Consider the following 25,117-nt stretch of genomic DNA (forward strand, 5'->3'; position numbering starts at 1 on the left):
ACGGTGCTAAATCAGCCTTTCATTCCCTCTAGTCACGATTAGTACTAGAACCCGCTAACTGGCCTGCCTTTCTAAAGGCCCCCTGCTCTCTAATCCATTCTTCATTCTGTTGCCAGATGTATCTTGCCCCAAACGCAGAGCTGATTGGAGACACTATTTACATAAATAGTTTATTTAGTAAACATTTATTGAGCCTTTAATATGTGCCAGGCACTGTGCTTATGTTCTAACCCACCCTAATTTTCCATGGGTTTAAATTCCTCAGGGTTAGCGCAAATGTTACCTCCTCCAATATGTCTTCCTCTCCCTGATCAGAATTAATTTGTCTTTCCATTGTGATTCAATAGCATTGTGTTATTGTTACTTTTATTTGTTATGTGCTAGTTTTATTATTTTTTATTTATTGTTATTTGTTACTTTTATTACAGCACTCTATCTTTTCTCTAAAAGGCAATACCATCATAGAAAGAATATCGAGTCAAGAAAAGTATGATATCACTTATATGTGAAATCTAAAAAAATACAACAGGGAATTCCCTGGTGGTCCAGTGGTTAGGTCTCCTCGCTTCCACTGCAGGGGGCACGGGTTCCATCCCTGGTGGGGGAACTGGGGAACTAAGATCGTGCGAGCCGCGCGGCCAAAAAAAAAAAAAAAGATAAAAAATACAACAAAGTAGTGAATATAACAAAAAGGAAATAGATTCACAGATACAGAGAACAAACTAGGGGTTACCAATGGGGAGAGGGAAGGGGGACGGACAATATAGGGGTAGGGGACTAAGGTACAAACTATTATGTATAAAATGAGCTACAAGGATATATTGTACAACACGGGGAATATGGCCAATATTTTATAATTATAAATGGAGTATAAACTTTAAAAATTGTTAATCACTATGTTGTACACCTGTAACTGATATAATATTGTACATCGAATATACTGCAATTGAAAAAGGCAGGAAAAAAAAGAACAGCAATGAGATGATACACCACTTTAAAGAGAGAGAGTGAGAGACCGAGACAAGAAAAAATCCTAGTCTCAGCTCTGTTACACAGTAGCCATGTAATATAGGGCAAGCAAACTTCCACTCTTTGAAAATCAGCTTCCTCATCCACAAAATGGAGACAATAATAATCCCTAACTCATAGGGATTTTTTTTGCGGGTTAGAGGAGACAATGTCTGAAAAGCATCTGACACTCAGTAGGTGCCTCTTTCGATACAGCAAGGGTTCTTAACCTGGAGTTCATGGACCCTTAGGGGATATGTGAGTGAACTTCAGGAGGGGGTCTAAGAATCTCCCTGCAAAGTATCTAACATTTTGTATATCTCTACGTGCATTTTTCTGGGAAGAAGGGCCATAGCTTGCATCAGCATTTTAAAGGGACTGTGAAGGCAGAAGAGTTAAGAACCTCAGTGCTAGACCATAAAGACCTTGAGCCGACCTTTCAGGGTTTAATTGGTGCTTTCTTATGCATACATAGTTTCTAATAAAGATTAGAGCCGACCTTTCAGGGTTTAATAGGTGCTTTCTTATGCATACATAGCTTCTAATCTTCGCAAGAGTCCCTTGAAGGTGTTAGTACACCCATTTTTCAGATGCAGGAACTAAGAAACAAAGAAGTGGTTTGCAAAAGGCAGAGTTTCTAAGCAACGCACAGACGATCGAGCACTTATTCTAGGCCGAGAACTGAGCGAGGCGCTGGGAATCCAGTTCCAGTCGGAGCTCAGCGCCGCGGCCGCCTCCCGCCTCGCAGGTTCGTATCCCCAGCGCCGGGCTGGCGGACTTTGCAGGGATCTTGACTGAGTGAAATCGATTCTCCGGCGGCCGGGGTGGAAAAGCTCCCCGCGCGCGGAGCTCCGCCCCACGCCGGGCTGGGCCCCGCCCCCGCTGCGGTCGGTATTGTCCGAAGGTTCCCGGCGTCCCTCGGTTTCCCTCGGTAGTTTCCGGCAATGATCGAGAGTTTCTAATGTGCCCCCTTGTTGTCTCTCGGCTGCCGTCCTCGCCACCGCCGCCCCCCTTTTCGGCTCCCTCTCCCCCTCCCCCGCGGCCGGGCCCGGCTGGCGCCTCTGGCGCTACGGGCTGGGCAAGATGGCGGCCTTCGGGATCTTGAGCTACGAACACCGGCCCCTGAAGCGGCCGCGGCTGGGGCCTCCCGATGTATACCCTCAAGATCCCAAACAGAAGGAGGTGCGTTCAGAAATCCGGGCTCCCACGGGGCCAGGGGCCAGCGATCGCCATAGGAGGAAGAACTGATGGCTCGGGGAAGGGGGGGGCGGGGCGGTTCGGTGGGAGCGCAAGTCCCGAAAGGGGGAAGAGTAAAGTGGGCTGGTGTAGGAGAGTAGGACCTAGTGGGGGTGGGGGGTGGTTCCTGGGCGCGAACCGGGAGTGATGTCGGGGCCACGCTGGAGGCGCCCCCCTCTCCGCACACACACACCTCAGAAAGTTGTCTGAGGCGGCTGGGTGAGCTACGGCTGCTTGCAAGCTCGCAGGGGCAGAGTGCTGTTGAGCGAGCTCTGGGGAATTGGGAATCTTAGTGAGGGTGGGGTCCAAATGAATATAAGGGCCTAGCTTTAAATCACAATCTGTTCTCCGAATCCTCCTCCTACCTTTTTCCCCCCTTGTTCCCCTCTCTTCTGCCCTCCTCTCCCACCACCCCCACCCCCACTCCCACCCCCAAGGGAAAAAAAAAAGCTAAAATGTCGTTTTCCTGCCTCAGGATGAACTAACGGCCTTGAATGTAAAACAAGGTTTCAATAACCAGCCAGCTGTCTCTGGGGATGAACATGGCAGTGCCAAGAACGTCAACTTCAATCCTGCCAAGGTGAGACAACCCTGCCAGGCTGAAGGAAAAGGCTGGAAGAATCTGAGAAGGAGCAAAGGCCCTGGGTTGGGAAGACTTAAAGGGATGACCTAAATGGCCGAGTTTTCCTTCATAACCTAATGCTACCACATTGGCATTTGCCCATCAAAGGCACAACCACTTCTTTGCCCCTTCTTCCCACCCTGAGGTGTAGTTTTCTTCCCTCAGATCAGTTCCAACTTCAGCAGCATTATTGCAGAGAAGTTACGTTGTAACACCCTCCCTGACACTGGTAGAAGGAAGCCCCAAGTGAACCAGAAGGACAACTTCTGGCTGGTGACTGCACGTTCCCAGAGTGCCATTAACACCTGGTTCACCGATCTGGCTGGCACCAAGCCACTCACACAACTAGCCAAAAAGGTGAGGTACTGTTTCCTGTTCTTCAGGCCAAGGAGGGGAGCGTGGGTACCAAGTACCCTCCGATTCCCAGATGAAGCTACACGGGTGCCAGCTCATGGGGGTGAGAGAGGTCTCACTATTTGCGATGTCCATCCAGGTCCCCATTTTCAGTAAGAAGGAAGAAGTGTTTGGGTACTTGGCCAAGTACACAGTGCCTGTGATGCGGGCTGCCTGGCTCATTAAGATGACCTGTGCCTACTATGCAGCGATCACAGAGACCAAGGTTAAGAAGAGACATGTCATTGACCCTTTCATGGGTGAGTAACTCCTAATACCAGAGGTCCCACCACTGATCGCTTCAAGGAGTGGTAGAGAGACCCTTGCAATTATTCTCCTTCCTCATCTGTATTCCTTGCTTCTGCTTGTATCTTGCATTCACTCAATTAGTAAGCATCAAGTATCTTGAGTATCTACTGTGTGCATGTACTGTGCTATAAAGGTGACCATTACCTAATCCCTGCCCTTAGGATGCTTATAGTCTAGTAGGGATGCTAAGGCTTATGTACAAATCCCATAATTGAATATAGAAGCATAGTGTCAAAAGTGGAGGCAGAAGGTTCTTTGAGAATTCAGTGAACAAAAAGATTACTTTCTTTTGGGGACACCTGGGAAGGCTTTAGGAAGGTGGCATTTGTTTCTTTGTTTGTTTTTTTGTTTTGTTTTAATTAAATTTTTTGAAGTATAGTTGATTTACAATGTCGTGTTAGTTTCTGGTGTACAACGAAGTGATTCAGTTTTACATATATATACATATATATACACTCTTTTGCATATTCTTTTCCTTTATTGTTTATTATGGGATATTGACTATAGCTCCCTGTGCTATACAGTAGGACCTTGTTGTTGAAAGTGGCATTTGACTAGAGCCTAAGGGGATGAATAGGATTTAGAAGTATGGTGACTGGGGGTGGGGGACAGAAGGTGTTCTAAGCAAAGGGACAGAATAAAATAGCCCTTTTCCCATCTTTCCCCTAGAATGGACTCAGATCATCACCAAGTACTTATGGGAGCAGCTGCAAAAGATGGCTGAATACTACCGGCCAGGGCCTTCTGGAAGTGGGGGCTGTGGTTCTACTATAGGGCCCTTGCCCCATGATGTAGAGGTGGCAATCCGGCAGTGGGACTACAATGAGAAGCTGGCCATGTTCATGTTTCAGGTAGGAAGAAGGCATGTCATGTGGGACGTGGGATTGAGCCTGACCTCACACTCTGCCAGCATAGAACAGAATCCGCCTGCCACCTTGCCCCACTCGTGGTTCTCTTCATTCTTTCATTTACTTTCTCTGCCTCATCTCTAATAGTCCCTCGGCGAAACTAATCCTCTTCCCATCCCTTGTACCCATAGGACGGAATGCTGGACAGACATGAGTTCCTGACCTGGGTACTTGAGTGTTTTGAGAAAATCCGCCCTGGAGAGGATGAATTGCTTAAACTGCTGCTGCCCCTGCTGCTTCGAGTAAGGCCTAGGATTTGGGGCGTCTAGGGAGGATGTGAGGAGATATAAGACGTGAAAGCAATGTCCCTTAGAGAGAACTGTTTTTTGTTTGTTTATTTTCCTAATATTTATTTATTTATTTGGTCGCGCCGGGTCTTAGTTGCGGCTCCAGCGTTCCTCAGTTGTGGCCGGCGAGCTCCTTAGTTGTGGCATGCAAACTCTTAGTTGCAGCATGCATGTGGGATCTAGTTCCCTGACCAGGGATCGAACCCAGGCCCCCTGCATTGGGAGTGCAGAGTCTTATCCACTGCGCCACCAGGGAAGTCCCCAACTGGGGGCTTTTGATCGTCGTGTCTTCACAGTACTCTGGGGAATTCGTTCAGTCTGCATACCTCTCCCGCCGCCTTGCCTACTTCTGTACGCGGAGACTGGCCCTGCAGCTGGATGGCGTGAGCAGTCACTCATCTCATATGATGTCTGCTCAGTCAACAAGCACACTGCCCACGACCCCTGCTCCTCAGCCCCCAACTAGCAGCACACCCTCTACACCCTTTAGTGACCTGCTTATGTGCCCTCAGCACCGACCCCTAGTTTTTGGCCTCAGCTGTATCCTTCAGGTAGGTACTAGGTGGGCCCATGGAAGTATTAAAAGACATCTTGAGAAGACTCAGGTGCCTGTCCTGGAAAATGGGAGTGGTTCTAAATTGGAGGCAAGAGTAGGCACTGAGCACTTGCTTGGAAATTGTTGGCTTCTCATTTCTGGGGTGTTAGTTCCTTTTCAGTTAGTTCCCTTCCAGGTCTAAATAGTAGGCCCAAAGCCTTTTAGGAGAGTGGATGAGGGGAGGGGCCCAGAGATGGAATGATGCCACCTCAGAGGCTCAGAATAACTTTGGATCAGAAACTGAAGGGTTGGGTCTTATAATGGGCTTCTAGACAGGTAGCCGTGATAACTGAGTTTGACTTAGCTGTTCCTGTCTGGCAGACCATCCTCCTGTGTTGTCCTAGTGCCCTGGTTTGGCACTACTCTCTGACTGATAGCCGAATCAAGACTGGCTCACCACTTGACCACCTGCCTATTGCCCCCTCCAACCTGCCCATGCCAGAGGGCAACAGTGCCTTCACTCAGCAGGTAAGTCTGACCAGTAGCTGGTACCCCCAGGCAACTGGGGTGTGAGAGGCTTAAGTTACTCTTTCAGAAATAGTGACTCGGCGTCTGCTACTATTCTTTTAGCCTGGAGCCCTGGCCTTTTTTTGTATGCCTTGCTACATCCTTAAAGCCTTCCTCTTTGCAGGTCCGTGCAAAGTTGCGGGAGATTGAGCAGCAGATCAAGGAGCGCGGACAGGCCGTTGAGGTTCGCTGGTCTTTTGATAAGTGCCAAGAAGCTACTGCAGGTGGGTGCCAGAGGACAGACAGTAAGAAGGATGTTTGAGGAAAAGGATGGGGACAGTAAGGACATATAGATCTGAAAGTTGGAGTACATCGGGCCTCTAGTTAAAGTCCCCTTTACCACTTTTCCTCCTCAGGCTTCACCATTGGGCGGGTGCTCCATACTTTGGAAGTGCTGGACAGCCATAGTTTTGAGCGCTCTGACTTCAGCAACTCTCTTGATTCCCTCTGTAATCGAATCTTTGGATTGGGGCCTAGCAAGGATGGGCACGAGGTAATAAGCAAGAAGAGGAAGAGAAGACGTGAAAAACAGAGCAAGAGCGACAGTATATATGAGGGGAAGGCTTGGCAAGGCATTGAAACCAGAGGATGTCAGAAGAGACAGCCGGTCTTACTGGGCCTAGGATGTTTTAAGATGGGGCCTAGTCGCTGGGAGACTGGAACTTGGTCCTTTGTCCCCAGCTCTACCTTACTCACCCCTTTGGTCTTCCTTTGGTCTCCAGATCTCCTCAGATGATGATGCTGTGGTATCATTACTGTGTGAATGGGCTGTCAGCTGCAAGCGCTCTGGTCGTCATCGTGCGATGGTGGTAGCCAAGCTGCTGGAGAAGAGACAGGCAGAGATTGAGGCTGAGGTTAGGGGGCCCATGGGGCAGTGGCAGCTGGGGTCGGAGCCACATTGAGCTGGTAGTGGGACCAAAGTTGAAGTTGTGAGAGTGAAGAAGGGGTAGCGAATGTACAGGGAAAGTTGAGGACATAAGGCAAAAGTAGAAAGGAGTGGATTGATGTCAGAGTTAGAGAAGTGACCAAGGCTGCAGCTGGGAGATGGTAAAGAAAATGGGAGTCAAGGGGGGGAGGGTAGAAGTGAAAAGCTTGGGATGGATCCAAAATAGGCAGTAGTTCAAGGATTGCACATGGACAAGTGAAGAAACAGGTAAAACCCAATCCTACAGTTTGTTCTCTCATCTTACAGCGTTGTGGAGAATCGGAAGCCGCAGATGAGAAGGGTTCCATAGCCTCTGGCTCCCTTTCTGCTCCTAGTGCTCCCATTTTCCAGGATGTCCTCCTGCAGTTTCTGGATACACAGGCTCCCATGCTGAGTATGGACCCCTGCCACCCTCTGGTTACCTCTGCCTAGACTCACCCATCCCTGTCATCAGAAAGCATATGAAGGGCCTTCTGGATATATTTCTGTCTTGAGCTCTATGCAGAATGACTTTTGGACATAATTCTAGCCTTTGCTCATCTTACAGTTTAACAGAGTAGAGAAATAAAGAGAAGAATAAAAGCAGGAGCATACGATCGAAGCACTTTCACGTATAAATAGCAGAGATGCTGTATTCCTTTATGAGATGGTGTGTGGGGCAGGAGTTGGGGTAACCAACCACACTTTATCCCTCAACAGTTTTGGTTTTATTGTTGTCGTTGTTTTTGGTTTGGCTTTTGGTTTTTTGGGTTTGTTTTTGTTTTTTTTTTGAGTCATTGCTATTCTTGCCTACTTCAGGAACCCTAGGAGCACCATGCCTTAGGTGTGTCCCTCTCTCTTTCTGCCCATCTCTTTTGTGCTCCCCTAACTCATCTTTTCTCATCCCCTCTCTCCAGCGGACCCCCGAAGTGAGAGTGAACGAGTGGAGTTCTTTAACTTGGTACTGCTGTTCTGTGAACTGATTCGACATGATGTTTTCTCCCACAACATGTACACTTGCACCCTTATCTCCCGAGGGGACCTTGCCTTCGGAGCCCCTGGTCCCCGGCCTCCCTCTCCCTTTGATGACCCTGCCGATGACCCCGAGCGCAAGGAGGCTGAGGGCAGCAGCAGCAGCAAGCTGGAGGTGAGAGGGCTTTTCCTTGCCCTAGATCATTTCTTCTGACAGTCCCATCTTCCTGGCTCCTGGAATCCTCTGAGAATCCTTTACCTAGTGACAAGGGTAAGATTTGCTTAGTGCTTTGCAGTTTAGCAAGCACTCTTATGTCAGTTTTTTTTCATTGGCTCCTCACAGCAGCCCTGTGAGGTATTCTTTTTTTTTTTTTTTTTTTTGGCTGTGTCGCGCGGCTTGCGGGATCTTAGTTCCTCCACCAGGTATCCAACCAGGGTCCATGGCAGTAAAAGTGCTGAGTCCTAACCACTGGACCGCCGGGAATTCCCCCTTCTGAGGTATTCTTATCCTCATTTTAAAGCTGAAGGAAACCAAGGCCTGTGGAGGTTAAGGGACCAGTCAAGGCTTGCATCTGGAACTCGTGCTTTTCCCAATATGGTCTCCTCTCTTCTACTCCCTGGTGGGAGTAGATGGTGGGGAGCAGCTCCTCGGGGCTAAAGCAGCTTCGCTTCTGTTCTCTGCCCTCAGGATCCAGGCCTCTCGGAGTCTATGGACATCGACCCTAGCTCTAGTGTGCTCTTTGAGGACATGGAGAAGCCTGATTTCTCAGTAAGTTAGATCCTGGTGTGGGAGAATCCAGCTCCTGAGGTCCTCCCGTTATGCCAGTTTGGGGAGTTTCTTTGTGCCCCCTCATCCCTTTGTCTTCCTCTAAATGTTCTGCCCTTTCACCTTTCTCTTAGTTGTTCTCCCCCACTATGCCCTGTGAGGGGAAGGGCAGTCCATCCCCTGAGAAACCAGATGTTGAGAAGGAGGTGAAGCCCCCACCCAAGGAGAAGCTAGAAGGGACCCTTGGGGTTCTTTATGACCAGCCGCGGCATGTGCAGTATGCCACGCACTTTCCCATCCCCCAGGTACCGTTCCCCAACACCTTGCGACCATCTGTTCTGAGCCCAGGTTTCTGTCCAAGGACTGTGCTGAGGGGTTGGAGCTGTTCTTGAGGGTGTGGTATGCTGGGAAGGGCTTGAGCACTGGGATGCTGAGGGGCATGGAGCATGCTTTTAAGAGGAGGGAGAGCGATCCGTGCTGGAGTCTGATGGTGCCGCTGGGATGCAGGAGGAGTCATGCAGCCATGAGTGCAACCAGCGGTTGGTCGTACTGTTTGGGGTGGGAAAGCAGCGAGATGATGCCCGCCATGCCATCAAGAAAATTACCAAGGATATCCTGAAGGTTCTGAACCGCAAAGGGACAGCGGAAACTGGTGGGTTTGAGGCGCCTTAAATGGATCTCCCCCAAAAAACGCCCTAGTCAGTCTTCCCTTCCCCAGTGTAGGGAACTCCCAGTCACGTCCCGATGTCCTGTCTCTTGGAGTCTCCTGAGAGCTCTAGTCCTTTTGAAACTTCCCCCCTCATTCCCCCCCTCTGCAGACCAGCTTGCTCCTATTGTGCCTCTGAATCCTGGAGACCTGACATTCTTAGGTACCTCACAGTAAGCCCCATACTGCCCGCCCTCCCTCTCCCTTCCCTCCCTCAACCTAGCACCTCCCTGTACGTATTCCTGTAAGGTCCACATAGTCTGTGGTCCTCCAAACCTTTGCTTCACTGTTCCCTTCCCTTCATCCCTCCCCTGCCCCTTCCTTGACCCTCCCTTCCCATCTTCCCTCTTCCTTCCTTCCCTCTCTCCCTCCCTCCCTTCCTTCCCCTTCCCCCGCCAATAGCCTTCTCTCCATACCCCCCTCCCCACCCCCAGTCACCTAGTTATCTTCCCTGTCCTGACTGGTCCCTTTCAACTGTCCCCTCAGGTGGGGAGGATGGGCAGAAGCGGCGGCGCAACCGGCCTGAAGCCTTCCCCACCGCCGAGGATATCTTTGCTAAGTTCCAGCACCTTTCGCATTACGACCAACACCAGGTCACAGCTCAGGTGTGGGCCTAAGTCCAGCCCCCTTCCCACATTCCGGCCTCCTTGTACCGTTTTCCTTTCCTCCTTGTCTTTTTCCCCCCTCAGGCAGGCTAAGCCTCCTGGTCTCATCCCCTTCCACCATCCTTTCCTGCTTCGCTGGTTTTTCCCACCTCTCTCCATTCCTGTCTCACTCCCACTGTCCTTATTAGGTCTCCCGGAATGTTCTGGAGCAGATCACGAGCTTTGCCCTTGGCATGTCGTACCACTTGCCTCTGGTGCAGCACGTGCAGTTCATCTTCGACCTCATGGAATATTCACTCAGCATCAGTGGCCTCATCGACTTTGCCATTCAGGTGGGGAAGCTCGGGAGATGAGGGTGGAGGAAGGAGTTTGTGCTGTACAGGGTCATAAGGACAGGAGGAGAGGATCAAGCCAGTGTCCCAGGCTATTTGGAGGGACCGAAAGACTAGTGTGGGGGGAGTGGCCCATGAGCTAAGCCAGCAGGAATAGAGACTCAAGTGCTCCCTGGGGAGACCCGAGAGACGGATTAGAGCACTGGGCACAGACTGTCCTCCCATCGTGAGGTTCATAGGATTGTATCCCGGAGGCTGGTTAGATCATTGACGTGGCTTGTCGTTACTAGAATAAAGGACAGTGGCATATGGCACCAGGGCCCTTCCAGGCTGAGGCAGCTCCAGCAGGAAGGGGCTCCAGTTTTCTCACAGGAAGGGGGGTTATGTGTAATACTCAAGGCCTCTTCTCATTTGTCAACCCCCGCTCACTCTGCTCTAGCTACTGAATGAACTGAGTGTAGTTGAGGCCGAGTTGCTTCTCAAATCCTCGGATCTGGTGGGCAGCTACACCACCAGCCTGTGCCTGTGCATCGTGGCTGTCCTGCGGCACTATCACGCCTGCCTCATCCTCAACCAGGACCAGATGGCACAGGTCTTTGAGGGGTAAGCAGGGCTTCAAAATGCAGGGCCCTGGTGAATGCTGGTGGAAGTGGCCTGCGAAGAACATGTGGGGCTCTCACTGTGCGGAAGTGCATGCCATTCAGGTGGGGAAGGGAGAGAGTATTGCCAAGGGACGGGAATCTTTGCACCCCAGCCTGCCATTGCTCCAGGCACACCTCCCGACCTTGCCCCTTCGTGACAGGCTGTGTGGCGTAGTCAAGCATGGGATGAATCGGTCCGATGGCTCCTCCGCAGAGCGCTGTATCCTTGCTTATCTCTATGATCTGTACACCTCCTGTAGCCATTTAAAGAGCAAATTTGGGGAGCTCTTCAGGTAAGAGAGGTGGGAGGTAAGGGGTAGAGAGTGGGACCTCATCCCGTCTCCTTCCCATTACTGCCCCACTCAGGAGCAGGGCACAGCCCAGGACCCTGCTGTCTCTGCAGGGTCATTTGGGGATGGTGTCCTCTGCGTGTTCTTGGTTCCTGAGAGTGGGCCTCCTTCCTCATCAGCCTTGCCTCCAGCCCATGTCTGCGGGGCCCACACTCTTCCTCCCCGCCTCCTGAGGCCCCTGTGCCTCCTTCTCACTGGGTTCCTTTCCTGCCCAGTCGGTCTGCTTTGTCCCGTTTCCCCTTTTCTTGCCCTAAGGCCCCTTGTCCCTCACATTCTCCTTTTTTTTCCTTTTCTCCCCTTTCCTGACTATCCCTCTAGCTCACTAGCCCTTCCTCAATGCTGCTCTCTCCTTTCCCCCACCCCTGCAGTGACTTCTGCTCCAAGGTGAAGAACACCATCTACTGCAACGTGGAGCCATCAGAATCCAATATGCGCTGGGCACCCGAGTTCATGATTGACACTCTGGAGAACCCTGCCGCTCACACCTTCACCTACACAGGGCTAGGCAAGAGTCTTAGTGAGAACCCTGCTAACCGCTACAGCTTTGTCTGCAATGCCCTTATGCACGTCTGTGTAGGGCACCATGATCCCGATAGGTATGGGGCGTACTGAGTGAGGAATGGGCACCACGCTCCCGCCTGATATTGGGAGGGATGAGATGCCTGGGAGGTACTGCAACCTTGGTTATGGCCGGGGTGGAGATGAAAAGTTAATGAGTCTGAGGTTTTGCCGGAACAAGGTTTTTCCTGAGGGCATTTGTACTTTTCCCCAGGGTGAATGACATCGCAATCCTGTGTGCAGAGCTGACCGGCTATTGCAAGTCACTGAGTGCGGAGTGGCTGGGAGTGCTTAAGGCCTTGTGCTGCTCCTCTAACAATGGCACTTGCGGTTTCAACGACCTCCTCTGCAATGTAGATGTGAGACTGGGGGTGGGGGAGTGCCGGACACCGGGCATTTCCCAGGGCAGGGGTCTGCTCCCAGTAATCACAGGAGCAGAGGGACAGAGTTTTGCAGAGTGGAGGCCAAGCGCTCTGAGTAGCCGCGCTCTCTCCACACTGAGTCCCGGTGTCTGTCTGCTTTTTTCCTCCAGGTCAGTGACCTGTCTTTTCACGACTCCCTGGCCACTTTTGTTGCCATCCTCATCGCTCGGCAGTGTTTGCTCCTGGAGGATCTGATTCGCTGTGCAGCCATCCCTTCACTCCTTAATGCTGGTGAACTACCAATCCATAACCCCTAGAATGTCTAGACCCCCCAGTCTCAATACACACTGGACGGCCGCACTCTGGTTGTTCAGTGTGGGGCTCCTGGTGGCACCAGAGGCCAGTCCTGTGGTGTGCCTCAGGCTGGGAGGGTCGTCTTTCTAACCCTGCATTTGCAGCCCCGATCTTTCCGGTTCCTGACCCTTCCAGGTACTCCCCTTATACTGCAGAACAGTTTGCTACCCCACCTCTCCTCCAGTGTTTTATCTCTTTTCGCCTGGCCTCAGCTTCCCTTTTAGCCCCTCACCACCTATAGACCCACATACAGTCCGCCTTCATCCTTTCCCCTCTGCTTTGTCTTCCTCTCTGTAGCTTGCAGTGAACAGGACTCTGAGCCGGGGGCCCGGCTTACCTGCCGCATCCTCCTCCACCTTTTCAAGACACCTCAACTCAATCCTTGCCAGTCGGACGGAAGTAAGTGACCTCGATCCGAGCCGGCCAGCCGTGGAAAGTGTGGCTACCCCACCCACACCGTTTCTACTTTTGCTTCCCCTGACTTCAGCTGTCTCCCCAGACAAGCCTACGGTAGGAATCCGCTCCTCCTGTGACCGCCACCTGCTGGCTGCCTCCCAGAACCGCATTGTGGATGGAGCTGTGTTTGCTGTTCTCAAGGCTGTGTTTGTACTTGGTATGGGGGTAGGAAGGGAGTGGTGCCAGAAGTGTGTATAGGGTGGAGCGCCAGCTAAACTACAAAGGACAGTCTTTCTCTCTCCTGAAGGTGGTCTCTCTGACCTTTGGGGAGGAGACGAGGGAGGGAAGTATATTTCTGTCCCATAGGGCAGGATCTGGGGAGTTGCTGCTTCTGTGGGTCCGGGGTGGGTCTCCACACAGCATTCGGATCTCACTCTGCCCTCCCTATCTCCTGTCTGTGAACCACAGGGGATGCGGAACTGAAGGGTTCAGGCTTCACTGTGACAGGAGGAACAGAAGAACTTCCAGAGGAGGAGGGAGGAGGTGGCAGTGGCGGTCGGAGGCAGGGTGGCCGCAACATCTCTGTGGAGACAGCCAGTCTGGATGTCTATGCCAAGTACGTGCTACGCAGCATCTGCCAGCAGGTCAGTCTCACCTTCCCCCCACACCTCCTAAACGCCACTGTATAATATAGTCCTGTTTCCTACCATGATCACACCACCTCCCTGCCATACATCATGTCGCTCACCAACCCCCCCAGTCCATCCCCCTTATTCCTAACCTGCTTACTGGTTGCCCCAGTCCCCTGATTCTCGGCTTCCTCAGGAATGGGTAGGAGAACGTTGCCTTAAATCGCTGTGTGAGGACAGCAATGACTTGCAAGACCCAGTGTTGAGTAGCGCCCAGGCCCAGCGCCTCATGCAGCTCATCTGCTACCCACATCGGCTGCTGGACAATGAGGATGGGGAAAACCCCCAGCGGCAACGCATTAAGCGTATCCTCCAGGTAGGCCAAGGCAATGGGGCTCTTGGAGGAAGCAGTGGGGCCTGAGCCTGGGGTGAAATGATGGGAACCTTGAGAGAAAAAGAGAGAGGGAGTTAAGTAGGAAGGCGAATGAGGATGTGGGTGAAAGGTGGTGAGAGAAACAGCTCCAGCATGGGTTTCGAAGTTAAGCCAATATGGTCTAGACTGGAGAGTGAACTGCTAGGTGAGTGCACAGCTATCTGGGGTAGGACTCTAGCTTATCAGTGGGAGGCATAGCATCTGGGAGGCCTAGTTTTTGGTCTTGTGTGTTTGGCATGTTGGTCATGGCTCTGTCATGAGTAGTAATACTACCAAAGAGCTATTACTTATCGAGCGGCTGCTTCACGTGGGGTACCATGCTCAGCACTCTACGTAGATTTTCTCATTTACTCTTTACAACCCTGCGAAGTAGGTAAGAATATCCCTATTTGACCAGTGAGGAAACTGAGGCTTGAAGAGGTTAAGTAACTTGCCCAAGGTTCAGGAACTCACACAGCTAGGAAGTTTAGAGTCAGTATATAAGCCCAGGTCTGCCTGTGCCCTTCCTGCCTCACCACACTGCTGAAGACATTCATGTGACTGGAGGGTGGAAAAATAAAGCCGTTGAGGAAAAGCTAAAGGAATGAGGCCTCTTCAGCCCGGAGGAGATAATGCCAAAGAGAGATTAGCTGAGACTAGCCTTCGGGTCTGTAAAGGACTTTGAGCAGCTGGTTGGAAACAGGAGCGGCGAGCTTCAACTTCAACATCAAAGATTTAGGTTAAGCATTAAGCAGAACTTCCTGATGCTAAGGAATGTGAGGCTCTGGAACAGGAAACTGGGCAAAGATGTGAAATCTTTCCAGAACCGCTTTTAAAATAGGGTAGACTTTTCAGTCATTTTGGACTATTTAGGTATGATCTTCCCTAAAGAGGGGACGTAGAGGTCCCTTTCAGACCTCCAGGCATATGTGATTCAAGGTTGTGAGAGATCAGGAGCTGGCATCGGGGTGCTGAGTGGCTAGAATGACACAATGATGACTAGCTTGTGGGTGGGGTCTCTGTCACAGAACTTGGACCAGTGGACCATGCGCCAGTCTTCCTTGGAGCTGCAGCTCATGATCAAGCAGACCCCTAACAATGTGAGTGGTGCCCGGGCCCTCTCTTTCCCATGCTTACTTCCAGCGACACATGTCAGGGAGGTGGGCCGCCATAGAAGAACCTAGGTCCTATCTTTGGGTTCTGGAGATCCGAGAGGATGGGAAGATGGCGGACGTTTGGAGCCGATGATAAGAGACATGGGTTGGGAGTGTTGGGGCTCTGAGCTGTGGGGAAGGTTGGTGGCGGTGGCCATAGAGGCTATTTCTGTGGCCGCAGCTGTAAGGAGGTATGTAAAGGAGAAGACAGTGGGGCATTGGAGAAATACTACGAGGTGCTAGAGGACACGACACCCAGCAGGGTTGTGTCCATTACCCTCCTATCAACCGCCATGGATGCCTTCCTATGTCCTCATCTCCCAGCTCTCCTACCATCTCTTTGCCTTTGCCACCAGCGAGCTATTTAGCACCCCTGTGCCTTGCATCCTCCTCAGGAGATGAACTCCCTCTTAGAGAACATCGCCAAGGCCACAATCGAGGTTTTCCAACAGTCTGCAGAGACAGGGTCGTCTTCTGGAAACACTGCAAGCAACATGCCCAGCAGCAGCAAGACCAAGCCCGTGCTCAGGTTGGGTAGAAACGTGTTAGGACCCATCCCCTTCTGAGTTTTCTCCTCTGGTAGTGTAAATGATTTCAGCCACCTGGAGATGCCAGGCATGTCCCTCAGGAAAGGAGAGGATGGGTTGTTCCAACCTTACCCAGCTCCTCTGTAACCCTGTGCGTGCCATCTCTCCAGCTCCCTAGAGCGCTCTGGTGTATGGCTGGTGGCTCCTCTCATTGCCAAACTGCCCACCTCAGTCCAGGGGCATGTGTTAAAGGCTGCTGGGGAAGAATTGGAGAAGGGCCAGCACCTGGGTTCCTCTTCGCGCAAAGAACGCGATCGACAAAAGCAGAAGAGGTAAAGCGGCTACGAGGGGGCTGGGATTGAGGGGTAGAAAGGAGAGGAGGCATACCCAGGGAAGAAGAAAAGTTGGGGCAAAGAGGTGAGGATCAAAATCAGAAAAATGGGCAGAGGATAAGAGTGATAGTTGAGCAAGAGGCTAGATCTTAAAAGAGTAGAGTCTGGGGCTCAGAGTAATGAGGTTGGAAGTTGCCTGACCTACAACCCATGGTCCTGTACTTTTCTTTTTCTTTTCCTCCCATCTCTAGCATGTCCCTGTTGAGCCAGCAGCCCTTCTTATCCCTGGTGCTGACGTGTCTGAAGGGTCAGGACGAGCAGCGCGAGGGACTCCTTACCTCCCTCTACAGCCAAGTCCACCAGGTACAGGTCTCTGGGCCCTGGAGCCGGGCAGGAAGGCAGAGAAGGATGCAGCCAAGAGGCCACTGAATCTTCAGTGTTTTCTGACAAGAACACCCTGGGTGCTTTGGCATGGAAACGAGAAGATCCCTGAGCTGTGTGTTGTACTTGTTTTTATCTTAGATTGTGAATAATTGGAGAGATGACCAGTACTTAGACGACTGCAAGCCAAAGCAGCTAATGCATGAGGCGCTCAAACTGCGGCTCAACCTGGTGAGAGAGGGAGCTGGGGAGAAGAAGGAAAGGGGTGGGGCTAGGACTGCAGACAAAGAAGCCCCAGCCCAGGGAGGCGAGGGTGAGGATGGAGGGCCCAGGCTCTTCTGGGTCTTCACGTATTAGCCCAGCTCTCCTAAAGGGCATAGGACCTGAAAGTGGTTAAGGAGACTGGATCCTTGCAGGGACCCTGCCTCAGTATCCTAGATTCTGGCTGGGCCCGAGAAGCCCTAGACATCTATCGTGAAATGTTGAACGAGATCCTGGACATCCTTTGGTCCAACTCCATCATTTTATAAGTAAGGAAACCAAGGCCGAGAGATGTCAAGAATTAAGTTGTTGGCCTGATATCATGTAGCAAATCATAGGTACAACTGGAACATTGACCTCAGGTGTCCCGAGTCACATCCAGCCCAGGTTCTAATCTAAGCTTTCCTTAAATGCTGCCCTCCGCCCCTGAGCCATCTGACTGACTTGTTGTGGCCCTGGCAGGTGGGGGGCATGTTTGACACGGTGCAGCGCAGCACCCAGCAGACCACGGAGTGGGCTGTGCTCCTCCTGGAGATCATCATCAGCGGCACTGTCGACATGCAGTCCAACAAGTAAAGCATCCCTATCCCCTCCCTCCAGTTTTGTACCCGAGAGGATCCCCTTCCCTGACACCAGGTGCACGACCCGCCGCAATCGGTGTGGCTGATACTGCGGACTCTGCGGTCCGGGGTTCCCCACACGGTTTTGGTGCCCGCTCCCTGCTCGTGTCCAACCCGGCTGTCTCTGTCTGTCTGAAACTCTTTCTCCTCTGGTTTTCCCCCCCGGCTTCCTGCCACAGTGAGCTCTTCACCACCGTCTTGGACATGCTGAGCGTGCTCATCAATGGGACCCTAGCTGCAGACATGTCCAGCATCTCCCAGGGCAGCATGGAGGAAAACAAACGTGCCTACATGAACCTGGTGAAGAAGCTGCGGGTGAGAGGAGGGGGTGAGGGTGAGGCCTAGAGGCCTGGGGTCTCAGCTTCCTATTCCCTGACCTTGCGTTTGCGGTCCAGCCTCAGCGACATCGTCCTGCCCAGAGCCCCCTACCCTTCCCTTGCACATCCGTGTTTTCTTTGTTATTCATATGGTAAGGATTTACCGAGTGTCTTCTTCGTGCCAGCTTCTGTGCTGTCCCCTGAGACTTCCCGTCCCTCTTTTCCTGTGTCCTTGAACTCTTATCGTGTCTTTCTGTGCCCGCAGAAGGAGTTGGGGGAGCGCCAGTCAGACAGTCTGGAAAAGGTTCGCCAGCTGCTGCCACTGCCCAAGCAGACCCGAGATGTCATCACATGTGAGCCGCAGGGCTCCCTTATCGACACCAAAGGCAACAAGATTGCCGGCTTCGACTCCATCTTCAAGAAGGAGGCATGTTCCATTATCTTCCCATCCCCTGCTCCCCGCTCCCCACCTTTGTTCCCCTTTGGGTCAGAGCCTCCCCTGCATTAACCTCTGTAGCTGCAACAGGTTTATCAGGCTCTGTGGGCGAGAGCCATCCCTGGGGTGTTGAGCTAATCACTTAATTTTCCTCACATTTCTTCTTCCCATCTTGGGAGCCTCCCTCTCTTTCCTTGGTCTCTCCCTTCACCCCTCTGCGCCTCCCATCACCCCCACCCACCTTTATACGTACCACCCGTTTCTCAGCACCCTACCCTCCTCTTTCCTCTGCCCCACCTGCCTCCCATATACTGCTCCACCCCGGCCTGCACCCCTTTTATCCCTGCATCTCTCTCCCCCCGACCCTGTCAACCCATCTCTGCACAGTTTTCTCTGTCCCCTCTCTTTGTCAGTTGCAGTATTTGTTGAGTAACCATAATCATTGTGTGTAGTAGAGGGAGAGGAGAAAGAGAACGTGGAGTTCAAAAGCCAAAGTCCGACCCGTTCATATAGCCGTACTCTTCATTCTTTTCCTGGCTCAGTGTGTCTCTGTCTGTCTTTCTGCCTGTCTTTGTCTCTCTCGTGCGCTGCCTGTCTCTCTCTTCCTGTTTTTCTCTTTCTCTCCCTGTCTCTGTCTCTCTCTCTGCCCATTTTCAGTCTCTCACTGCCTTTTCTTTCTCGGCCTTCCTGTTTCTGTATCTGTCTTCCTCTGTCAGTGTCTGTCTCTGTCTCTGTCTCCCTCAGCTCCCCAGCATCTCCTCTTAACTCTCTCTCCTCTGTGTGTGTGTCCGTGTGTCCGTGTGTCCGTGTGTCTTCCTTTCACCATCTTCCCTGAATCTACCCATGACTTTTTTTTTCTTTTATTGCCAACAGATACTTTTCCCTCTCCTCCAAGTCCTCGAGTTTTCCAAGTCTTCTGTTTTCCAAGTCTCAACAGCTCACTGTTTCTCATTTTCCGGAGCAGGGTCTACAGGTTTCCACCAAACAAAAGATCTCCCCCTGGGATCTTTTTGAAGGCTTGAAGCCGTCAGCGCCACTGTCTTGGGGCTGGTTTGGAACAGTGCGGGTGGACCGGCGCGTGGCCCGTGGAGAGGAACAGCAGCGGCTGCTGCTGTACCACACGCACCTGAGGCCCCGGCCCCGCGCCTATTACCTGGAGCCGCTGCCACTGCCACCGGAAGATGAGGAGCCCCCAGCCCCCACCCTGCTGGAGCCTGAGAAAAAGGCTCCAGAGCCCCCCAAAACTGACAAACCTGGGGCCGCTGCCCCCAGCACTGAGGAACGCAAGAAGAAGTCCACCAAGGGCAAGAAACGCAGCCAGCCGGCCGCCAAGACAGAGGTGAGCGCCGCTGCCACCTTGCCACAGCCCCATCGCGCCCCTTCCCCAGCCCCTCTCTCTTCCTGATTCCGTCGAGCGGCTGGTTTGTGGGAGGGCTGGGGGCATCTGGGGAAGGAGTACCTTTAGAACTAGAACAGGGAACCACGTACATCCAGCTCCTATTCCCCCCTCCTACCCCACCTGACCCCAGCCCTCTCCCCTTCCTCCTGTGCCGTTCACACAGGACTATGGAATGGGCCCAGGCCGGAGTGGCCCCTATGGAGTGACAGTGCCTCCGGACCTCCTGCACCACACCAACCCTGCCTCCATATCCCACCTTAGCTACAGGCAGGGCTCCATAGGCCTCTACACCCAGAACCAGCCACTGCCGGCAGGTGAGTGCCAGCTACTAGGCACGAGGGACTGACCCGAACATGCCTTCCGCCTGAGAGGGGCGATGCCACTCCTCCCAGGAGCTGTGGATGCCCGGGGCGCTGAGCAGGGCGCAGAGGGATGAAGAGCCTGAAGAGGTCAGCCTGCTCCCCTTTCCAGGTGGCCCCCGTGTGGACCCGTACCGCCCTGTGCGGTTACCGATGCAGAAGCTGCCTTCCCGACCACCTTACCCTGGAGTGCTGCCCACCACCATGACTGGCGTCATGGGACTGGAACCCTCCTCCTACAAGACGTCTGTGTACCGACAGCAGCAGCCTGCGGTGCCCCAGGGACAGCGCCTTCGCCAACAGCTCCAGGCAAAGATAGTGAGAGGGGCCGTAGGGAGGGCCGTCAGGGAGAGGGGCTTTTGAGGGTCACGCAGGGATTGGGATCTTCATACGGACACACAGAGTAGGAGATACAAGAAACGAGGTGGCAGAAAGCCCTTCCTGTGTTTGAGTTTGTCTCCTTTTTCCCTCTAGCAGAGTCAGGGGATGTTGGGACAGTCATCTGTCCATCAGATGACTCCCAGCTCTTCCTACGGTTTGCAGACCTCCCAGGTAAGGGCACGAGATGGTGAGAATCGGGGAGCTTGAGGCAGGCTGCGCTGCACAGTCTTGGCCCTGACTCTGTCTCTCTTCCTTCCCTCCAGGGCTATACTCCTTACGTTTCTCATGTGGGATTGCAGCAACACACAGGCCCCGCAGGTACCATGGTGCCCCCCAGCTACTCCAGCCAGCCTTATCAGAGCACCCACTCTTCTACCAATCCTACTCTTGTAGATCCTACCCGCCACCTGCAGCAGCGGCCCAGTGGCTATGTGCACCAGCAGGCCCCAACCTACGGACACGGGCTGACCTCCACTCAAAGGTACCCAAGGGAGCCGGGGGTCCTGAAGACACACTGAGGCTTTCGATTTGGGAAAACCTGGGCCTGGAGGTGATGGGACTAGTCAGAAGTTTTGGAGGCGTCAAGAACACTTATCTGGCCACCTGGCCTGTCGCCACAAAATGCCAGAGCTGGAAGGGGCCCTGGCGGCCAGTGTTCTCATACCTGCTTCCCAACATTTCTTCGAGGACCAAAGAGGGGAAATCATTTATATATGACTATGAAAAGGAAAGATCGGGGGTTCATAGATGCAGTGTGTGGTAAGGAGTTATCCAGCGACTATTAGAGCAGTTTAGTGCTGGAATGGACCAACGAACACATTCTCCCACCACGCTGAACGTCAGTCAGTCCTTAGTTAAGACTTTGGAGTCATGGCTTGAGGCTCTGCAGCTTAAGGTTGAGAACACTGAGGGGTGGACCAGAAGACAAGTCCCTTACTTAGACGTGCCTTAGGCCCACTGTGTGGCCAGCACTATGCTAGGACCAGATGGGGTGAGGAAAGCTATTTGAAAAAAATACAAAATCCCTCACCACAGAGAATTTCTACTATACCTGGGGAGAGGAGACTTACTCAGAACACTTAGGGAACACAGTGATGAAAGATATAATCAGCTGTGCAGTTGGGTGCCGTGAAGTAAATGGGAATTCAGGAAGAGTGCGGGATGATATCATTGTGGGCCTGAGTCATCAGAGAAAGTTCCGTGAGGGAGGTCAGACTTGAGTTGGCCTTTGAAGCATAGCTGTGATTTGGATTTGCGGGGAGGAGGAGAAGGAGGGGGATCCCAGGTAGAGGACGTAGCATGAGCAAAAACATGGGGACCCGAATGAGTTGGGTGGCTGGGAGGACAGGAAGGAGAAGAGCTTGGCTGGAATGTAAGACTTGTGCCAGGGAAGGAGTAGGGATAGGCTGGGAGTGTGCAGGTTGAGAGAGAGCCTTGAACGTTCGGTGAGGGATTGAGACACGATCCCAGAAAGCACTCTTTTGTTTTTTTTTTTTAAACAAATTTATTTATATTTTATTTATTTATTTATTTTGGGCTGCATTGGGTCTTTGTTGCCGCGCGCGGGCTTTCTCTAGTGCGGCGAGCGGGGGCTACTCTTCGTTGCGGCGCGCGGGCTTCTCATGGCAGTGGCTTCTCTTGTTGCGGAGCACGGGCTCTAGGCGTGCGGGCTTCAGGAGTTGTGGCACACAGGCTCAGCAGTTGTGGCTCGTGGGCTCCAGAGCGCAGGCTCGGTAGTTGTGGTGCACGGGCTTAGTTGCTCCGCAGCATGTGGGATCTTCCCGGACCAGGGATCGAACCCGTGATCCCTGCATTGGCAGGCGGATTCTTAACCGCTGCACCACCAGGGAAGCCCCCGGAAAGCAGTCTTTTGATCAGGAAAGTGATGTGATCATTTGGGCGTGTTGAGAGATTAACGTGGAATTCATGGAGAGGATGCGTACGGAAGGTGACAGAAGACTTGAGACGGGCCCAGCCAGTAGCCTGTTGCAGTGAAGTACAGACTGGGGTCAGGAAGGTGTAAGGAGCAATAGAACTCAACCGTCTTCAAGACCCTGATGTGTTACTGGGGACCAACAACAGTGATAAGCAGAACAAGATCAGTGGTGTCTATGGAATGCCTAGCCTGCGCTGAGACTGTGTTTCATTTTCATAAGAGAAAACCAGCTACAACAGAATTGAAAAATTCCTAACCGTGAAGGTTAGGAGACACTAAAATGGGGTGTTATCTTTGCTCCTCATTCCCCAACCTAGAAATCTGTCAGAAGCCAAAAAGCCTCTTCTGGTTGGTGACAGGAGGAGTGGATGAAATGGCCTGTTGACGTTTCTTCGGGGTCAGGGACCTGGGGCTCGTCTGCCGCCCCTCTCCCCACAGCCCATGCCTTGATCTCTGCGCCTCCTTGTCTTTGTAGGTTTTCCCACCAGACACTGCAGCAAACACCCATGATAGGCACTATGACCCCACTGGGCGCCCAGGGTGTCCAGGCCGGCGTCCGGTCGGCTTCCATCCTGCCTGAGCAGCAGCAGCAGCAGCAGCAGCAGCAGCAGCAACAAATCTGTCAGAAGCCAAAAAGCCTCTTCTGGTTGGTGACAGGAGGAGTGGATGAAATGGCCTGTTGACGTTTCTTCGGGGTCAGGGACCTGGGGCTCGTCTGCCGCCCCTCTCCCCACAGCCCATGCCTTGATCTCTGCGCCTCCTTGTCTTTGTAGGTTTTCCCACCAGACACTGCAGCAAACACCCATGATAGGCACTATGACCCCACTGGGCGCCCAGGGTGTCCAGGCCGGCGTCCGGTCGGCTTCCATCCTGCCTGAGCAGCAGCAGCAGCAGCAGCAGCAGCAGCAGCAACAGCAGCAGCAGCAGCAGCAGCAACAGCAGCAGCAGCAGCAGCAGCAGCAGCAGCAGCAGCAACAGTACCACATCCGGCAGCAGCAGCAACAGCAGATCCTGCGGGTAAGGCCCTAGGATTTTCGTCTGGGACCTGGGAGCCCGAGGAGGAGGAGGAGGAGGAAGGGGACTGGGAGGGGGGTAGGAGGAGGGGGAGGCACAGGCTCTCCCAGGTGGTTTTCAACACCGAATGAGGCAGTGTAAGGGCGTACCCCGGCAGGGCAGCTGGCACGTAGTGGGGGCTTAAGAAGCCGGTTCCTCCCCTCCCCCGTTTTCCGGGGGTCCCTCCACCACTGAGGTTCAGCCCCTTGCTCTCCTTAGACAGACCTCTTCTGTCTTCACAGCAGCAACAGCAGCAGCAGCAGCAGCAACAGCAGCAGCAGCAGCAGCAGCAGGCCCACCAGCAGCAGCAGCAGCAGCAGCAGGCAGCTCCTCCCCAGCCCCAGCCCCAGTCCCAGCCCCAGGTAGCTGCTGGGCTCCAGCCCCGTGCTCTGGGACAGCAGCCCAGGCTGCGGACAGTGTGCCACCATGGCGAGGCGGGAGGCAAGGCAGGGCCCTCTGCCGAGGGCTCGGGACATGAGGACAGGGAAGGAAGTGGAAGGTTCGACTTCAGTCTTCCACTTCCCGTTTTCACCCCAGTTCCAGCGCCAGGGGCTTCAGCAGACCCAGCAACAACAGCAGACAGCAGCTTTGGTCCGGCAGCTCCAACAACAGCTCTCCAGTAAGCCTGCCTTTCTTCCCAAGGAGAGCCCCACGGAATAACTGGGGGGCCGGCGGGGCGGGGGAGGCCAAAGTAGCTGAGGTGATTGCTTCGGGCCCCGGTTGTGAAGGGAAGCGTTGCCTTCTGTCCCTTCCCTCGGTGCCTGAATGGCTCTCCTCAATGCAGACTGCCACCCGGCTCGGCCTCCCACCCCTGATAATCTCTGCTTTTTCACAGATACCCAGCCACAGCCCAGTACCAACATATTTGGACGCTACTGAGCCACCTGGAGGAACTGCTTGTGCACTGGATGGGGCCCCACCCTTTCCTCTTAATTCCCAGTCCCCTTCCTGGGCTAGCACCAGTAGTGGTTGGGGCTCTTCCCTCAGGCTCCATTTTTAATGAGTTTTTAGTATTTTTGTTAATGTGAGGCATTGAGCTGTTGGGTTTTGTATATTATTTATATAGAGACCCCAGAGCTGTTGCACCCAATACACAGAGCTTCTTTGCAAAGGGAGTGTGTGAGTCTGCATGTCCGGGAAGGGCGGGCTCTCGGAAGGGTGCCAACTGGGCCAGCAAGTCAGCACCTTCATTCTGTTCAGATCATCTCCCCTGTTTACCTTCCACCTCCTAAATTTCTGAATTCTAATTGCCTTACTACCCTCTCTTTTCTCCAGCCTGGCAAGGTGTTAAGGGTTGGGGCCTTAGTCTTTCAGTAAGGGCAGTTCACCTTCTCAGCTAGATGGTGCGGCTTCTGTATAGTTTGTCTCCATGGGAGGATACGCCGCTGGGATTGGGGAGGGGCTGCTGGGCCAGAGGAAAAGTCACTGGAACCTGATTCTCCTTCCACCCATCCCACATGCTGGGTTTTGAACAAGCTTGGGGTGGGGGGTGACAGACACTGCTTACCCTTTTTGCCACCTTCTGTGGTCCCCATAATGTTCAAAGTGATATCCTAGATAGATAACTTCCCAGAGTCATATTTCTGGGATGAAACATTGCCCTCCATTGGCAAGTGTCGCCACCACATAGGTGGTGGAAGGACAGTATGGTTCTAGGAGGAAGAGAAACCAGCAAAAGGAAGCCCCCTTTTCTCTCTCTGCTCTGTTGCTGGAACTGCTTGTTTTCACACGACCCACCTTGGCAGTTACCCAGGGTGACCTGCTCACTCCCATTTTACAGTAGAGAAAACTCAAAACTGTTGCTCCAGGGTCACGTTTGGAACTGTGGCGGGGCCATTCTCGGCCCCCTTGCCTTCAGGTTTGGGGCCCTAGATCTCAGGCTATCCAGGAGAGCCATCTGGTTTACTACCATGGAGTCTTCTGGTATGCCCAGGCTGGAGCTGGAAGAGGGCCAGCCCCAGCCTCGTGGGTGGGTGGTACCAGATGATTTGACAACTTCAGGATACCGTCCAGGCCACAGTTGCACTCTATTACTGGGAAGTGTCAAGTGTGCTGGTAAAACCAGGAGTACCAGTCAATACCCAAGTTACAAAAAAAAAAAAAAAATTC

At 52.9% G+C, this 25,117-nt stretch overlaps 1 protein-coding gene across 1 annotated transcript; it reads left to right on the top strand.

Annotated features, from left to right (window-relative positions):
* Positions 1–1,935: 1,935 nt before the first annotated feature.
* Positions 1,936–24,217, top strand: MED12 (mediator complex subunit 12). Its single transcript, XM_055081770.1, has 45 exons — positions 1,936–2,190; positions 2,720–2,824; positions 3,032–3,223; positions 3,360–3,519; positions 4,238–4,419; positions 4,608–4,718; positions 5,060–5,314; positions 5,680–5,826; positions 5,990–6,089; positions 6,222–6,358; positions 6,588–6,719; positions 7,058–7,184; positions 7,687–7,916; positions 8,430–8,510; positions 8,642–8,812; positions 9,015–9,159; positions 9,326–9,376; positions 9,700–9,818; positions 10,007–10,150; positions 10,590–10,753; positions 10,953–11,084; positions 11,510–11,737; positions 11,914–12,058; positions 12,232–12,352; positions 12,713–12,814; positions 12,915–13,028; positions 13,280–13,455; positions 13,637–13,816; positions 14,881–14,952; positions 15,402–15,535; positions 15,704–15,865; positions 16,117–16,228; positions 16,388–16,477; positions 16,970–17,079; positions 17,307–17,442; positions 17,710–17,871; positions 18,845–19,219; positions 19,443–19,593; positions 19,751–19,947; positions 20,113–20,190; positions 20,283–20,500; positions 22,729–22,972; positions 23,251–23,370; positions 23,546–23,627; positions 23,844–24,217. The coding sequence occupies exons 1-45, from the start codon at positions 2,092–2,094 to the stop codon at positions 23,885–23,887; spliced, it is 6,537 nt and encodes a 2,178-aa protein (XP_054937745.1). The 5' UTR covers positions 1,936–2,091; the 3' UTR covers positions 23,888–24,217.
* The last annotated feature ends 900 nt before the right edge of the window (positions 24,218–25,117 follow it).

Source organism: Physeter macrocephalus, chromosome 21 (assembly GCF_002837175.3).
Source record: "Physeter macrocephalus isolate SW-GA chromosome 21, ASM283717v5, whole genome shotgun sequence".
Classification (NCBI taxonomy): Eukaryota; Metazoa; Chordata; class Mammalia; order Artiodactyla; family Physeteridae; genus Physeter; species Physeter macrocephalus.